Raw genomic sequence first — 17017 nt, 5'->3', positions numbered from 1 at the left:
CTGTATCGAAAGCCAGGATTACTAAGCTCCGGTCCGAGAGTCTGATTGTCCTCAGGAGCTGGTGCCGCGACAGACGGTCTCACGTTAGAGCGACGACGCGCTGGATGGAAAAACAAACCTGAGATATCGTGTGTATGTGTGTGGGCTGTGGCCATTCTCATGTTCTGTCACTGCAGCATCGCAGCAGATGGGCCAATGGCCGCGTCTAAAGCAAATTGTGATCATTATCGCGTTTACAAGACACATTTTTCCTCCCTAATCTCTGGGATCAAGAGTATAAACAAGGCCTGACTTTCCCAGGCCTCGGTGGCAGATGAAACTGTGAAGACCTCGCTCTCTACGTTCAGATATACACGCGTGTGTGTGTGTGTGTGTGTGTGTGTCAGCCCGGCTCGCTCACCTCTGGGTCAGAAGGTGGGTTCAAGCCCCCACCTCGGGATTTTGAACTCGCTAAGATGGAGTCCTGTTGTGCAATGGTTAGAGCGCTCGCCTCGCAAGCGAGAGGACCCGGGTTCGATACCCGAGTCAGGGTGAAACCTTAGGCAAGTTTCCTCACTCCACACGCCTCTGTTCACCCGGCAGTAAGTAGGAACCCGGTTGTGAGTCGATTGGCGGATCACTTTACCGGGGGTAATAATCACTTCAATCCACGACTCTGCGCACATTTCGCCCACAAAATACACAGTCAATCCACTTTACAATATATGTTCTGTGTGTTTGTGTACAACCCCCCCCGCCCCACCCTCCTGGTCACGAGATGTCAAGGGAATGCCTGTAAAGCCCTTGTGAGATTTATTGGCTCTATTTTTAAAAAAAAAAGCAAGTTCTTTTCCTGACACATTGCAGTGTTTGTCATTGACCGTCTCTGAAACCCAGATCCTGATATTAGGCCAAAGGTATTTATACAGTCCTGTCGCCTCGATGCTCAATGTCCAGGTTATTTTTAGACCCTTCAGTGAGTTGTGGGTCAGTTGTTCGTGGGTCCGGTTGCCACACAAGCACGAGAGCGAGAGAGAGAAGAGAGAGCGACAAGAGGGGTCAATGTTCTTGAGGCTGTTCCCTGCTCAGGTGTCCGGGGGTCCGTGTGAGGACCCTGTGGTGACGGAAGCCCATGTCATGTCGAGGGATTACATCAGCTTTGTGACGGGCAGGACCACGAAGGCAGCTCCCAGCCCAGCCTCCGCAGCGCTCCGCCACGCTGGCACCGACCTGATGGGGAAATATCCCATCTTCTTCAAGCGCTGGCCACGGATCTTCAGGGACGTCCGGCTGGACAACGCCTGCGACTTCCTGATCAAGATCCTGGACGAGCATTTTCAGCCGGAGGAGTCCTGGCAGCGCAAGCGACTGACCTGGAGTGGGATCCTCTCCATCTACGTGCTGGCCGGACAGATGGCCATTTACTGCCAGGAGAACGGGATGGGGTCGGTGCTGGAGGAGCTCGAGGTGAGGGTGGGACAGTACGTGGAAGCCAAGGTGTGTCCGGACATCGTAGATAAGGGAGGATGGGTGAGTAACAGGACACAAGCCCCAAAGTTGGGCAATAAAACGTCACTCGCTGACTCACTCCTCGTCTCAATGCACTAATGCCCAGAAATCTGGGGAGTTTCTCTCTCAATCCCCTTGCGTTTTCCCCTCTTGCTTTCCTTCGCCTGAGGACCTTCCTCTTCGACCGTGCTTCCGGTCAGTTCCTTTCTCCCTCTCCCCTCCTCCGGCTACTACGTGTCAGGCTCCGTCACTGTTAAGAGCCACAAGATGTTGCCCCCACGTGAAGGCCACGATATATAAAGGCAAGTGAGTGATGGCTGGCGAGTGATCGTTGGACAGCGAGGTTGAGGGGAGCTGGCCCTATCTGCTTGCCTCTCAGGCAGGCAGCCTTGGCCGTCTTCCAAGCTGGACTGGACTGGACTATTTGTGGCTCAGTACACATCAGCGAACCCAGCAACTCAGCTGTGCAACAGTCACTCACAACACACCGGCTGTCGCCAAAGTGAACCCGTAAATATCTTCTGGGAAACAGCGCTCACAATTCACAGGCTGCGACTGCTGGAAAGCTCTCTGTCTGTCTGTCTGTCCGTCTGTTCTGGAGTTGCACAGGAATTTGTAACACAGGGAATAATATAATAATCCTTGCAATCGATACAGCGCCTTATCACGCCATTGGCACGTCTCAAAGCGCTCAACTGCGCACAGCAGCGTCCCCACAAACGGTCGTGGATTGAGTGACCAAATTATTATCATCGTTTTTTTTTTGAAGGGATTTATTACACCCCTGGAAAGCGTTCGGCGCCAATCGACTAACAACTGGGTTCATACTTACTGCTCGGCAAACAGAGGCGTGCGGAGTAAGGAAACCTACTAGAAACCTTACATTTTAGACCCCACTCATTTCCACCGCACTCCCCCCCCCCACACGCCTGCACTCTGCACAGTAACACTCTCTTTGACGCTAGAGTTGAGCAAAGTTATTTTGTCAGCCCGCGTGTCCACCGCGTTACACATTTAGCAGCTTTGACTCAATGTTGCCGCGTACAAATCATTTCGTTGGTGAGAGGTCTGTCAGCGCCATTTCAATTTGAGCAGCACAGCTGTGTTTGGTGGAATTATTTTTGGAGTCCCACCGGGTAGTGGTTAGCGAGCTCGCCTCGCAAACGAGAGGACCCTGGTTCGATTCCCGGGTGGGGCATGTTTACTTACCCCGCAGGCATTTGTTTACCTTTGATGGCCGATTGGCGGACGGCTTTCTGGGGTAATACTCCTTCAAAACAACTGTTTGTGGGGACGTCGCTGGGCGCAATTGGCTGCTGTGTTTCGCCCGCAAAAACACGCAGTCACTGCGCTTCACTGTATATCCTGTGAAGCGCTTTGAGACGTCTCGACGACGGATAAGGAGCTGTATCAAATGCGAGGATTTTTCTAAATATAAATGAAATTTGTTGTTGTTGTTGGTGTTGTTATAGCGGGCTGTAAAAAGGCCGGGGAGCCCTGACTGACCCACTAGCCCTGCTCTAGGCTCGGTTCACACTGGCTCAGACCCGCTCCCGGTGTCTCTTTTTGTTTCTCAGTCCGGCTTCGTCGAGCGATACACTAAGAAAGAGAATGCGGAGCAGTCGGTGGCCCGTGGGTGCTGCGGCACGCTGCTGTTGCTGAGCGCTGGCTTGCTCGCTTACTACGTCTACAGGAAACGCTTGTGCTGAGGGGAGAGGGGACAGCGGCAACAACAAGGAGAGACGTTCACGGATACCTGCGGACACTGACGCCGCACTGGGTGGCGGCTCCCAGTGGGTTTGGACGGGCAGCTCGGCTGTAGCTCAGTCCACTGCCCGCTTACTCAGCGTATCTCAGCGTGTGTCCCGCCGGGCGAGAGGCGCCACACCGTAAAGTTCACTCCACGTCCCACCACTCGATTTCAAAATCCTCCCACTCACACGTCTACAAGTCCCTTCACGTCCCGACACCTCCCGACCTCTCTGGCCGCCTCTCTTCCGCGCTCCGCTCCGCTGCCTCCGCTCGGCTGGCTGGCTCTGGCCTCCTGCTCGTTGTCGCCCTCCCCACGTGAAAAGGCCCTATATGCCAATGTAATTTTGTTGTTGCTCCTCTCGTCCCATCCGCCCCACCTTAGGCATCCGCGCTTTCAGCCACTACGCCCCGAAGCTTTGGCCCTCTTGGACCCAATCCCTCTGCTTTACCCCCCCCCCCCCCCCCGGAGTCAGGCTCCGCCATCGCCCCTCCACGACACGGACTCCGACAACGCAGAAGTGGAAATTTCGACAACGTGAGAATTGGACGCACCCAATGCCGCGGATTTTCAGCCCAAAGCGTTTGGCAGAGGTTTGGGAGCCTGAGGCCATCCACAGCTCAGCGCTGCCACCTACTGGGCACAAGTCAACACGACTGCGCAGGTCTGATCCCAACAGCCCCGACAGTACCCGACCGTCCGCTCGTGAGCGGCGTTGAGTTCAGACGCGTTCCCCTTTTTCCGCCCACAACATTACTGTCCCTCCACGTTACAGTGTATCCTGTGAAGCGCTTTGAGACGTCCCGACGGCGTGATAAAGGCGCTGTGTCAAATGCAAGGATTATTATTATTATTATTATTATTATTATTATCAGTCTAAGGTGGGGAAACGGCATGTCACCGGGACTGAAAGGACTTCTCTCTTTATCACTGAGTTCGCTGGGCTGTGGGTTCAAGTCCTGCGTTAAGGCTTAGGCTCACAGTCTAGGCTGATGCTCCAGTGCGGTACGGTGGTGGTGGTGGTGGTGGTGGTGGGGGGTGGAAGAGGGACTCTGCATTATCTGAAGTGCTGTCCTTTGGACGAGATGTTAAACCCAGGTCCTGGAGGTGAATTGCTAAAGAGGAATCCAACCAACAATCATACAAACAGAAACAGGAGGAGGCCATTCAGCCCCTTGAGCATATTCCACTATTCTATAAGATCACTGCTGATCTGTACCTCAAGTCCAATTACCTGCCCTGAATACTTTAATACCCTGACCTGACAAATATCTATCCACTTCAGTCTTGAATCCTCCTCCATTCACCACGTGGCTGATCGTGGGACCCAACTGTACGCAAATGTCGTGTTGCGTTTCCCAATAAAGCAGCACGTGCCCTGAACAGTAATTACCGCAAAACATTTCAGTGAAATAAAGTGATTTATAAATGCAAGATCTTTCTGTTTGGGTGCCAGCTTGGCTCAATTGGTAACACTCTCACCTCAACGTCAGGAGGTTGTGGGTCGAGACCCGTATCGGAACTTGGAACTCGTACCGAACTGGCAGGGCTGGGGGCGTGCTGCCTCGTCAGAGATGCCGTCCTTTCAATGAGATGGTAAACCGAGGTCCTGTTCAGATGGACGTGAAGGGTCCCCACGGCACGATTCGAAAAGAAAAAAAAAACCGCGGCTGTTTGTGGGACATTGTTTGCGGGCAACTTGGCTGCCGCGTTTGCTCAGAAGGTGCACTGTCACGACAATTCACATTAAAAACTTGTGATGCGCTTTGAGACGTCTCGACGACGACGATAAGGCGCTGTATCAAAAATCAAAGCAATCATTATAGAACTCATTCCACAATGTTCATACACCTTCGTGAGTACGAGCACCACATAGAGAATTAGAGCTTGTGGGAAACACCCGGATCCCATTCCACATCTCAACGGTTTACAAACGGGTGTGAGCAGTAGGTGTGAGCAGTGGGCGTTTGCAGGGGGAAGGGGCCTCAATGCAGGATGTCCAACAGAGTACGTGTTGAGGCCGGTGGGGTGGGGGGCTGTCCTCTCTTCCATCAGTCGCTGTCTCCTAATGCTCCAGGCTTTGGGGTGTTTGAGACCCTGGATCTCCTCTCCGTTGACAGCTGTCTTGTCCCACCTCGACCTTGGAGCTCGATGGCCTCCTGTTATACAGAATGAAAGAACTTGGAATTTGTATAGCACGCCCACAACATCCGACTGTCTCCAAACATAAGAACATTAAGAATTTCTTGGTGAAAGAAGACCGAGGTCCATCTAGTTCGCCTTCCACCAGCCTGGCAGTCACTTACACAGGCCGTGTCCCAAACTATATTGTATCCCCAGATACTATCACTGTAGCTTACAGCAGTGCTTATTTTTTTGTAGAAAAGAATGTAATTCCCCCCCTCCCTCTCTCACCTGCAGTCTGCAGACCTCCAGCATGTTGGCCACCCGGATCAGACACCACAGCTCCCCCAGGAGGGAGAGGAGGACGTGGAGCACATCCACCCAACGGCCCACAGTCAGGGTGAGGATCAAAAGGCCCCCCATCCTCACACACACTGTCTGGATACAGCTCTGCTCACTCGACTTCTGTTTCTGCTCCTCTGCAAGAAGGACAAAGAGCCTTGTTCGTATCTCTTCCCCCACCACAACCCAACCACCCCCAACCCTCGCCCTCCTCCCCCCTACCCCCCACTCTAAATGCCCCAACCCTCCCGCAGGCCGCCCCCCCCACAACCCAACCACAGAACGTTCCAGAGTGAGGGAGGGAGGGAGGGAGCCCCACCTTGCATGTAGATGACCAAGAGGGTGTAGCAGATGGTCAATGGTGTCCAGAAGCGCAGGGCCTCGGAGGCCGTGAGGAAGTCTCTGTTGATGAGGAAGATGGCGGCCACGTCGGCCACAGCGAAGGCGATCTTCATGGCGTGTCCGAGCAGCGCGGGGACTTGGTGCCAGGTGGTGAGGAGCGAGAGGCAGGCCCCGCAGTAACGCTCGGTGCTGTGGAGCTGGTACATGGTGGTCACGTGTCTCACCAGCTTCTCCAGGGACCAGGCCAGCAGCCCGGCCAGGCCCGTGCTCAGCGCCAGGCTGCACGTGGAGTGGGGGGCACTCTCGTTCAGGTAGCTCAGGCTGGCTGTCATGCCACAACCCAGGGAATACTGACACAGCAGGAAGGCCTGGGCACCACACGCCTCCTGGGAAGCACACGCACAATCATGTTTAGTGGGTGAGGAACATATCAACACCGGGAAAGCTACATAACAAAAGACCGAGGCCCGTCCAGTTCGCCTTCCACCGTCCTGGCAGTCGCTTCCCCGTGTTATGATCAGAATAACAATCCCTGCATTTGGTATAGAGCCTCATCACGTGGTCGAGACGTCTCAAAGCGCTTCACAGAATCTACTGTCAAATGAATTGAGTGCGTATTTCATGGGTGAAACATGGCGGCCAATTGCGCACAGCAATTACAATGATTATTTTAGCCTCAAGAGCCATCAGAGATGTTGGGTGGGGGGGCGGGGGGGAACTGCCAAGTGTTGCTGAGCCAAACAGCAGGAACCTAGAATCCCCTGGACAGAGATGCCTTGTGTTTTCTTCCAAGTCCAGTCGGCGTGGAGCTCTGTCTCTGACCAGCGCCAGCAACAAAACACACCTGTTTAGCGGAGAGCAACATGGAGACTGTCCGGAGGGAGAATTCCAGCACCACCAGGGAGGAGACCCGGGCGCCCACCACCGAGAACAGGCCAGACATGATCACCAGGTGCAGGAACTCCAGCAGCTGTGACTGGGCGCGCAGTTTGGAGGCTTCCCTCCGGAGATGGGAGGGTCCACTGCAACCACGAGGCGGAGAGAGGAAAAGAATGAGCATTTCCGTCGCTTCTCATCGCGTCGAAACATGAAGACAGTTATAGAGGGGCTGAGACAACAACTTGCGTTTATATAGCACCCTTCGTGCGGGGCAGTGCACCCGAGCGCTTGATGGGGATGGAAGGGGGCGAGACGGAGGGAGTTCCAGAGACTCGGGGCAAGAGGAAACAGGTGGGACAGACTTGAGTTTATTTAATAGTGAACAACTTTAGACTCGTCTTTACTCCCCCCACCCCTTAAGCCGAATTAGACCGAATCGCGTTCCCCAAGGGAACAAGGGTTGTCCCTGCAGACGAACCCCACCCCACCCCGAACTCTCTCGGCCCGTGGCTTGGAGACGGTCTGGAAACCTGAATTAAAGATAGCATTGTGGGTCAGGATCCCAGAGGCACAGTTAACGGTTCAGGCGCTTCTCATAAAGACCTTACTTTAAACACAAGATGTAAAGGTGCATCCGCAGCAGGTTACACAGCACACAGACAGCACAGGCCCCGATAACACCTGAGGGCACAGAGAGAGGGACCGTCAGAAACCCTCATACCCTGGCTCTCAGCCCCGATTCCCCAGCTCTCTCCCCAAACCCTGGCTATCCGCACTTATACCCTCTCTCCCCCAATACACACTCTCTCTCTCCCCCCCCCCCACCACCCCCAATATCCTGCTGTCTCCCTCAATACATGTCTCTCTGTCCGTCACGCTCGCTCAGCCCCTGGAGGTTTCTCACCCTGTAGAAGGCTGTCCACAAGGCTGGTGCTCAGCGAAATCCACCCAAAGCCCAAAGTCCACGATCGGAAAAAGCCCAACATCATGTGAGGGGTTAGGGATGTGCATGTGTGTGTGTGTGTGTGTCTGTGTGTCTGTCAGCGAGTGTCCTTCAGGCCCGGTCTGAGCCCAGGCTCCAGGGCTGATTGACCGCTCCCAGGAGACCATGTAAGGATCAAGGAACAAAGTCCACCAGAGGCAATCACTGAGCTGGACTCCACCCACCTCCCTACAAACCCAACCCACTGGCTGTAACTCAACCCATTCTTTTCCACTCACTAACCCATTCCCATTGCTGTATAAGCCAAACCTTTTTGGGTTGGCCAACAACATAATAATAGAAAGAACAAAATAGCATAGACTTATGCCGTAAATCAAGAAACATTCAGTGAAGAAACATCTTATCCAGCCCAAGCGGAATCGGGTTTAAATATAAGATATCCAAGCAAATAGAAATGTCTTGCTTTTTTTTGTTTTGTTTTGAGTTTTATTTTTCTTTCAGATTAGTAATACAGAGATGCAATCGAAGGCACAGTGTGATAACAAAGGCAGCTAACTGTGCCGGGCAGTTCCAGACTGTCCGTAGTGCAATAACATCAGTCCTAAGACGCAGGAAAGTAATCAGCTGCTCCTCCCTGCAGACGGAAATAAAGGTTCCAAGCATCTCACTACAATTTGATAAGGCACCAGAGTGAAAGGCACATTTAGAAAGATACTGAGAGAACAGGAGAAATTCTATGGGTTCCTCGTTAGGTTTAGAGCAATTTCCAGTATAACAGGCATCAATCAGCGTGTCGAGCCTAACCTGACGCCAGCTCCCACTTAGAACATTTATTCAATTCCCCTTTCAGCATTGTTCAGATCTCAGTCTTGTGCCAAAATGTTCTCTTATAAAAACCCTCTTCTAATCGCCCCTATAAGAGACAATTCAAGTCTTCCCCTGATTTCTTCACTGACAGGTTCCTAAGTATGGTCAATGAGAGTGAGCGTGTTTTACACCCAAAAGGGAAATGTCACGATCTACATCGCTCTTTAGGTCTCCCGTGGACCCAGCTTCCAGCACCAAATGGCTGATTTCCAGTCAGTCAGATCCCCACTGATGTTACTTCCTGTGTGTTACGTCCTATGCACAGGAAGAACCTGAGGAAGGAGGAAACTGATGCCAATGACTCTAGGAAAGGAGCAAATTGAAGTTGGAAAAATAAACTCACGACTTTCAGGAATGCGGGACTGATCGAGTCCCTCTTCACAAGCTCTCATACAGTGTGGTGCATCTCCTTCTTAGTACTGGCTCTCTGCTGCCCTTTACTCTACTCTTTAAAGTGCGTTGTTCTCTAACAGTGCCTTGAAACGTTGAAAAAGCCAGAGTGTACACTCATCGCAAAGCTTGAAGGACTTTACAAATGGACAGAGCTGCTTGTGAATGGCAGAGTTAGTGAGTGCCTGTTCTCATTTCAGTCTCGAGGATCTGAAACATCGGTTCAGTCTGTACAACGAGAGGTTGGACGCTCCTTTACATTAAATCGTACAGCACGGAAACAGACCATTCAGCCCAACTAGTCTGCACCAATATCAACGTAGGGGTTTGTTTCCACTTGATATGGAGGGTGTGGGGAGTGGGGGAGAAATCCTGTGTTAATTCACGTCCAATAAACTCGGTGGTGGTGTTTCTTTAGCTCCTGTGTTACTGTGCAAACTTGAGCTGAATATCATACCCTTTAGTAGGCACTGAGTGAGGCAGTTGAGATGGGAGGCAAGCCACTAACGTTGGGGGGGGGGGGATGAGGTTTCTCGCTTGCACCGCGGCAGCTAAACCCTACAGTCAGTGTAATGTTAATCCACGGTCACCAGTGAACACTCAGGTCTTTCTTGTCCGTATGGCACGAGTTAAGGAGGTGTCCCCACAATATCTGGTTGACTATCAAGTCTCTGATCGTAGCACGAGTTGGTGCTGGGATTTCAAAGGCCAGAGGCACTGTTGAGGGCTCGGTTATGTTTTCCCCCAGTAGTCTGATTGAGCCAATTTCCTGAGTTCGTCCCAGAACAGCAAGCTGAAGACTGTATGTGGGCCCAGGCGGAAGTAGGAAGGGCCAATCCCCTTGTACAGACCCCAGAGTCCCTCCGTCCGAGAGATCTTTATGAAGCAATCCCAAAATCCTTTGTAAAGTTTTCCCTGCAAAAAGCAAAGCAGTGAAGAGAAGAGAGAACTTGCAATTCCCTGGTCTGCCAATGAGAGGGACAACCCATTAACCTGGAGGATCGCTGGTTTGGGGGGCAGTGGGGAAAGGCATGAGAAAGCACTTCACAGAATATACCATAAAGTTAATTGACTGTATACCTTGTGGGCAAAACGTGGCAGCCAATTGCACACAGCAGCGTCCCCACAAACAGTCATGGATTGAGGGAGCAAATTAATACTGTATTTTTTTTAAAAAAGGGACTATTACCCCCAGAAAGCGATCCGCCAATCGATTTACGGGTTCCTACTTACTGCGAGGTAAATAGAAGCGCCGCATGTGGAGTAAGGAAACTTGCCTAAGGTGTTTACCCGCCCGGGAATCAGACCCAGGTCCTCTCCCTTGCGAGGCGAGGGCTCTAACCACTGAGCTGCAGGACTCCACTTTAAGGCAGTGGGTTGGTTCAGGTGGGTAGTCACTGACTGACCTTGTCACGTTCATCCACGGGCTGGTTGTAGAGTCTGGTGCTGATCACGTCGAAGGGCGTCATGGCGATGACGACGGCCACACTGCTGATCATGCTGCTGGCGAGACTGACCAGCCAGCTGTCTCTGCTGAACCACTGGTTACCGAGCAAAGCAAACACCGGTTTGGTTAGACTCGCTCACTCACCTCAGACGGATCCCACCAGCCACCGCGGTGCACGGCTAACCAGGGGCGGCACAAGGTTGGTGCCCGGCGTTGATACATGACTGGGCAGCGGTGACGCGTTAGGGACCAGTGGTGACCAGCGATGACATGTCAGTAACCGATGGCAACACGTACAGACGAACGCGAGTTAGTGAGTGAGCGGTGCCAGTGGGTCGCTAACCAGCGGCAGTTTACCAGTAACAAGGGCGGGTAATTGGAGTTGAGGAACAGATCAGCAATGATCTTAGAGAATTGCGGAACAGGCTCGAGGGGCTGAATGGCCTCCTTCTGTTTCTATGGTATAACAGTGACCAGCACATGAGTGAGGGGTCAGTAACTTGCTGTCTTTACTTGGGTTTGAGTGGATGATCAATCGCTAGTCAATCGACGTGCTCAAAGACGGAGGATTACGGTTCTCAAACACTGCTCACCTGTTGGTCGTTGACCAGCTCCTTGGCGGAGGTGAAGGTGGCAAGCTGTGCGGAGGACCCCACCATGGTCCTGGGGATGGCCCCATTGACCCCCCTCCACAGCCCCAGCACCCCGTGCTGCCGGTAGATAGTCACGAAGGCCATCAGCACTCCCTGCGAGAGAAGGCTGAAGCAATGAATGGGCCACGACTCACAGAACCTCAATTGTAAGGAGAGGAATAATAATAATAAATAATAATAATCCTTCCATTTGATATAGCGCCTCCTCACTTCGTCAAGACGTCTGAGAGCCCTTCACAGGAATATACTGTAAAGTGTAGTTGACTGTATACTTTACGGGCGAGACGCGGCAGCCAACTGCGCACAGCAGTGTCCCACAAATGGTCACGGATTGAGGGATCCAATTTTTATCATTATTTTTTTTGAAGGCATAATAACCACGGAAAGGGATCTGCCAGTCGACTATCAACAAGGTTCGTCGAGGGTCTGAATGGCCTCCTCCTGTCCCTATGTTTGTTTCAAAGCTCTCCGAGACGCTATCCTGGGTGGAGGGTGCCATATAAGTGCAAGCTGTTGTTGTTGTTGCTGCCAGAGAATGTCAGGGGAGGAAAGGAACACAAATCGCTGGATAAATGCAACCTCCCCCCACCCTCCGCACAGCTATCACTGAAATGTGGAGTGTCCTGGATCTGTAGCTGTATAAAGCAACACAGAGACATCCCCAGCTTAATGGCTCAGCCTAAACTGATTTAAACATCACAGCATAACAAGCGCTCAGCCCCTCAGTGAACAGTGCACATTCGCCGTTCGTTAGGCAAAGATCTTGTGATGTTTATGACACCTTATCGTGTCTCGACATTTACAAGCGCTTTACAGTATTTTTGTGGCCGTGTTTTTGTATGCACAAGCCATATTGCTCAGTACAAGGTCTCACACACATTTACCTGGGTGATAGTGGATCAACCCGGGGAGAGACCCTCCTCTTTTCATAACTCAAACATACTCTCTGGAGACTGGTGTAGTGATGAGCGGCGACAGAAGCTCCAATTCAATAGCAAATTATCCTTGTGGAAGGGCAGTTACGGTTACCTTCCTCCTTCCCCCCGGATTGGCATTGGGCTCCGCCACTGTTAAGCGCTCTGAGAAGCTGCTCCGCTTGAGGGATGTTTTGTATATGCAAACTGTTGTGGTTAAAGAACCCGGATTACTCTCTCCTTCAGGTGTGCACTCTGCCTTCAGAAATCTGCTGAGCTATTAAGTCATAAAACATCTATCTACCACTCTCTCGTGGCTGAGGTGTACCTGGTGATTGTGCTGGTATCCCACAGCGATGGCTGCTGCCGACTGTACCTGGAGACGAGTCTTTACCTGTCAGAAAATGAATCGGATGTTTAAAGGGCTTTGACTACCTGGAAAACACTCCTTCAGAGAAAAAAAATCACACGTAAAACATGAACGCTAACTCCCCAAAACATTACACCAACTTTATTTGTTCATCGGGATTATTACCCCCGGAAAGTCAATCAACTAACACCCGGGTTCCTAACTTACTGCTCGGCAAATGGGAGGCACGCGGAGTGAGGAAACTTGCCTAAGGTTTCGCCCGGCCCCGATTTGAGAGGGATTTGCGGTGGGCGTATAATTTAAACAACATTAATGACAGTTCCACAGAACAATGCAATGCTCTTGTGACCCTAAACTGGTGACCCGTCTTCGTGTCTAGAAAGCCTCTTGTCGAGCTCAGTCTGGAATGTGAGGAGGACGAGGTTGGAGTTCCAGAGAGCGAGGGCAGAATGGATAACCAGGCAATATGAAGCCCACTGATCTCAGACAAACAATGGCAGTACACAGATCCCGCGAGAAAAATAACCAATTTGACGGCCAGGACAAGAAGCTAAACTCTCGTCTCTCGGCCAATCGTGTTCTGGACACTGAGGATTTGAATACTTTCCACAATTGGATCTTTGCCTCCAGGGAGAGGGTCTGCGCGCACTCCTTTAATACCAGTGATCCTTGCATTTGATATTCCCGATGAAGAGAAAGTTCTACGTATCTGCAATCCCCCCCCCCCCCACCCGAGGACACAAGCTGCTTCTGCCTCGCAGGGTGAGGAGTGCAAAGTGAGAGCTTTACACTTTAGCAGTCGAAGGGCTGCAGCTGTTGTTTTTCTCCCACATGTAAACACGTCGGAGCTTTTCCTGCAACTAAATGGGTCCAATGACTGTGCAAATCTCAGTGGGCAGGGCTGGGTGGGCTGAGTTTCCACAAACCGGCAGGTTACAGTGACATTCATCTCAACCTCCTCATGAACCCATCCTCGCACGGCTCCACTGGCTCCCCATCCCACATTTGGGCTCCCCAAATCTTCATCCGCGCCTTCAAAGCCCTCCACGGCCTGGTTCCTCCTTAGCCCTGAGACCTTCTAACCCCATAACCAGCCTGTCAGCTCCCTCTGCTCATCGGGCTCCGGCTCGCTCCACGTCCCCCGCCCGCCCCACCATCGAGGTCGGACCTTCAGCCTTGGGAACTCCATCTCACAGTCCCTTCGTCTCGCTCCTATCCCTCGGCCCCCTCAAGGCCCATCTCAAGACCCTCCTCTTCGACCGCGCCTTCGGTCACCCTCCTACCCCCACCCTCCCCGCCTTCCACCCTTCCTGATCCCGACCCCCAGCTCGGGTGCAAATCCAAGCCAGTAACATAACAAACAGGATCATTCTGAAGAGCAAAGCTCAATCGGCCCATAAACATAATTCGAACCTGAGGGAAAGAGGTTAATGCTGTTTCTACAGCGAATGGTGTAAAACGACTGGTGTTCCAGACGTCCGGTTCTCTCCCAGGATCCAACTCGGAGTCGTATCTCCCATTGCCTCCGTGTGCAGGGGATCAGTTTATAATAATCCTAATAATAATAATAATAATAATCCCAGCATTTGACATAGCGCCTTATCAGTTCTTCGAGACGTCTCAAAAGTGCTTCACGGCCTGTACCGTGAAGCGTAGTGTCTGTGTATTTTGTGGGTGAAAACTCAGGTTAAACCGAGGTCCCGTCTGCACCCGGTCCAGGCGGACGTTAAAGATCCCGCGCGCGGCAGAAGTCAAAAAGAGAATGGGATTCTCTCCCGGTGTCTTGGCTGACAATGACCCCCCCCCCCCCCGACCACACACACACACACCCCCACGCACCCACATGTAATCAGTCCTTCGCTTCACCGCTTTTTGTGGGGTTTCGCCGTCGACACAAACGGAGCGCGTCCGTCAAATTAACCCAAACGACCGACTGCACTGCACTGCACTGCTCGCACGAAAGCTTTTGAGGCGCGAAAGTGGCCGTACGAAAGGCGAGGCCGGTCACGACGATTAGTGTTATTATTATATTATTGTTACGTGACGACTCTCAAAGGTTAGGTTCGTGCAAAAAAAAAAGAAGAAGAAAGGCCGGCGGTGGTGGGGCGGCGGCGGCGATGGGGGGGGGGAGAGGGGGGGGGGGGGAGAGGGGAGGCTCTCACACAAACAATTGCACCTTTACTCATTTCTCATTCCACCCACAAAAGTAGAGTCACTACAACAACAGCAGCGTCGCATTTATCCAGCGGCCCCCGCGCTGGGCGGCCTCGGCACTCGATGGTACGTCCCGCGCAGCGCTTTGAGACGTCTCAACGACGCGATGTCAAATAAAACCAAAGACGATTACTATTATTATTATTATTATTATCGTTACATTATCATCATCGCATTATCACTGTGACATTATCATTACCACATCGTCATCATTATACCATTACCATCGTTACCGCTGTTACGGTTACCGCCGCCGTCGCTCTTAACAAATGCGACGACGCCGATTGATCGTCGGTTATCCGGATCCGGTTCCACGCGAACGGCGAACGCCGGTGACCGACTACTGATACCCGATTGGTCACCATTGATCACGACGGTCGCTCCCCTCGTCGTCACGGTCACGATCCACAGCCACGAGGGTCAACCCGGAGCCGACGGGCGACTGTCGATCGACGACTTATCGATCAGATATCAATATAATAATAAGGCGACGACGACGACGACTCCGGATCAATTGGGGGCACGAACGACGACGACAATAAACCACTGCGTCGATCGGAGCCAATGATTGATTACCGATCGATCGACCGATCGATTATCGATCGATTATCGATTGATTATCGATTACTCACCAGATAGGCGGGGCTGCCCACCACGGCCCCCAGGGCTCCGGCCACGGCTCCGGCCGCCACGCTGCGGGCGGCGCAGACCCTCCCGCCCCGGTCCCGGTCCCGGGTCAGGCCCAGCGACTCGAGCTGCGAGTAGAAGCCGAGGCGGACGCCGTTCATGAGGCCCTGGTACAGCAGCCCGGCCCCCAGGCCCCGCTGCAGCCCGACCAGCCCGTCCTGCCGCCCGATCACCAGCAGCGCGTGGAAGGCGTTCCGGTAGTGGCGCCGGTAGGTGCCCGGGGCCCGGAGCTCGCCCTGCAGCTGCATCCGCGTCTTCACCACCTCCAGCGGGTGGCTCAGCACACAGGCCCCCGCCGCCGCCGCGCCGCCCAGCGCGAAGTCCAGCCCCTGCGGGGGGTCCCGCATCGCCGCCCGAGACCCCCCCCCCCCGGGGGGAGGCGGTCAGTCAGGGTCACCGGCAACTCTCCTCCTCCGCCTCCGCCGCCGCCGCCGGTACAGCGCAGTGACCTCCCGGGGCCGTCCCTCTCCGTGTCCCGGTGTCCCTCCCGGTGTGGAGCTGTTTACTGAGGGACACTCCCGGCGACTGTGCAACCGGGAGCCGCGAGGGCTCCGCCTCCACCGCAGCGCCAACCAATGGGCAGCGCGAGCCCCCTCGGCCCCGCCCCCCCCCCCCCTCGGCCCCGCCCCCCCCCCCGCCCCCCCCACCCACTGCTACCCCCCCCACCACTGCTGCACCCCACCCACTGCTCCCCATGCCCCCCCCCCCCGCACCGCACCCCCCCCCACACCGGCTGCTCCCCCCACACCACCCACCACCGGCTGCTCCCCCACCCACTGCTCCCCATGCACCCCCCCCCCCCGCACCGCACCCCCCCCCCACACCGCTGCTCCCCCCACACCACCCACCCACCGGCTGCTCCCCACCCACTGCTCCCCATGCACCCCCCCCCCCCGCACCGCACCCCCCCCCCACACCGGCTGCTCCCCCCACACCACCCACCCACCGGCTGCTCCCCCACCCACTGCTCCCCATGCACCCCCCCCCCCCCGCACCGCCCCCCCCACCAGCTGCTCCCCATGCACTCCCCCCCCCACCCCCCCACCCTCGCGCTCTCTCTCTCTCTCTCTCACCCGCCTGAGCCGAACACCAGCCGCAGCTCAGCGGACAGGGACAGGGACAGAGAGAGAGAGAGAGAGAGTGTGTGCGCTGGGTTCCAGACGAGTGGAATTCCACGCTGCGAGGGTCAATTTGGTCTCCAAAGGGTTAAACCAGCGTCAGCGTAGAGAGTTTACAGCCTCACTGATCGGACACCGGCGGCACAAAGGAAAGGCCGTGACTTTTTTTTTTAATTAATCTTCCGTCCTATTTACACCAATTTGTTATGTACAATAAACACAGCATTTACATTGTGAAGTGAACACAAAACACATGCACTTGTAACAGCGATTATCTATCTATCTATCTATCTATCTATCTATCTATCTATCTATCTATCTATCTATCTATCTATCTATCTATCTATCTATCTATCTATCTATCTATCTATCTATCTATCTATCTATCTATCTATCTATCTATCTATCTATCTATCTATCTATCTATCTATCTATCTATCTATCTATCTATCTATCTATCTATCCATCTATCTATCCATCTATCCATCT

The 17017-nt window shown here is 53.4% G+C and overlaps 3 protein-coding genes across 4 annotated transcripts; 1 reads left to right on the top strand and 2 right to left on the bottom strand.

The window, feature by feature from the left end:
• The first annotated feature begins 873 nt into the window (after positions 1-873).
• bcl2l16 (BCL2 like 16) lies at positions 874-3448 on the top strand. Its single transcript, XM_007906963.2, has 2 exons — positions 874-1509; positions 3066-3448. Exons 1-2 carry the CDS (start codon positions 922-924, stop codon positions 3195-3197), a joined length of 720 nt encoding a protein of 239 aa, XP_007905154.1. The 5' UTR covers positions 874-921; the 3' UTR covers positions 3198-3448.
• Positions 3449-4932: 1484 nt separating this feature from the next.
• Positions 4933-8132, bottom strand: tmem82 (transmembrane protein 82). Of its 2 annotated transcripts, none has more exons than XM_007906965.2 (6): positions 7830-8132; positions 7534-7606; positions 6891-7068; positions 6024-6432; positions 5654-5841; positions 4933-5397 (listed from the first exon to the last, which is right to left on the bottom strand). In XM_007906965.2, the coding sequence occupies exons 1-6, from the start codon at positions 7912-7914 to the stop codon at positions 5290-5292; spliced, it is 1041 nt and encodes a 346-aa protein (XP_007905156.2). In that variant the 5' UTR covers positions 7915-8132; the 3' UTR covers positions 4933-5289. The 2 variants fall into 2 exon arrangements, with proteins under 2 accessions (XP_007905156.2, XP_042199597.1); XM_042343663.1 differs by having other exon boundaries at positions 7783-7896.
• A 199-nt stretch (positions 8133-8331) lies between these two features.
• slc25a35 (solute carrier family 25 member 35) lies at positions 8332-15757 on the bottom strand. Its single transcript, XM_007906975.2, has 5 exons — positions 15356-15757; positions 12468-12533; positions 11166-11318; positions 10532-10666; positions 8332-10040 (listed from the first exon to the last, which is right to left on the bottom strand). The coding sequence occupies exons 1-5, from the start codon at positions 15755-15757 to the stop codon at positions 9858-9860; spliced, it is 939 nt and encodes a 312-aa protein (XP_007905166.1). The 3' UTR covers positions 8332-9857.
• Between the last annotated feature and the right edge of the window lie 1260 nt (positions 15758-17017).

Source organism: Callorhinchus milii, unplaced genomic scaffold (assembly GCF_018977255.1).
Source record: "Callorhinchus milii isolate IMCB2004 unplaced genomic scaffold, IMCB_Cmil_1.0 Scaffold24, whole genome shotgun sequence".
Taxonomy (NCBI): Eukaryota; Metazoa; Chordata; class Chondrichthyes; order Chimaeriformes; family Callorhinchidae; genus Callorhinchus; species Callorhinchus milii.
The sequence above is the reverse complement of the archived record's forward strand: the minus strand, read 5'-3'. Positions and strand labels throughout refer to the sequence as shown.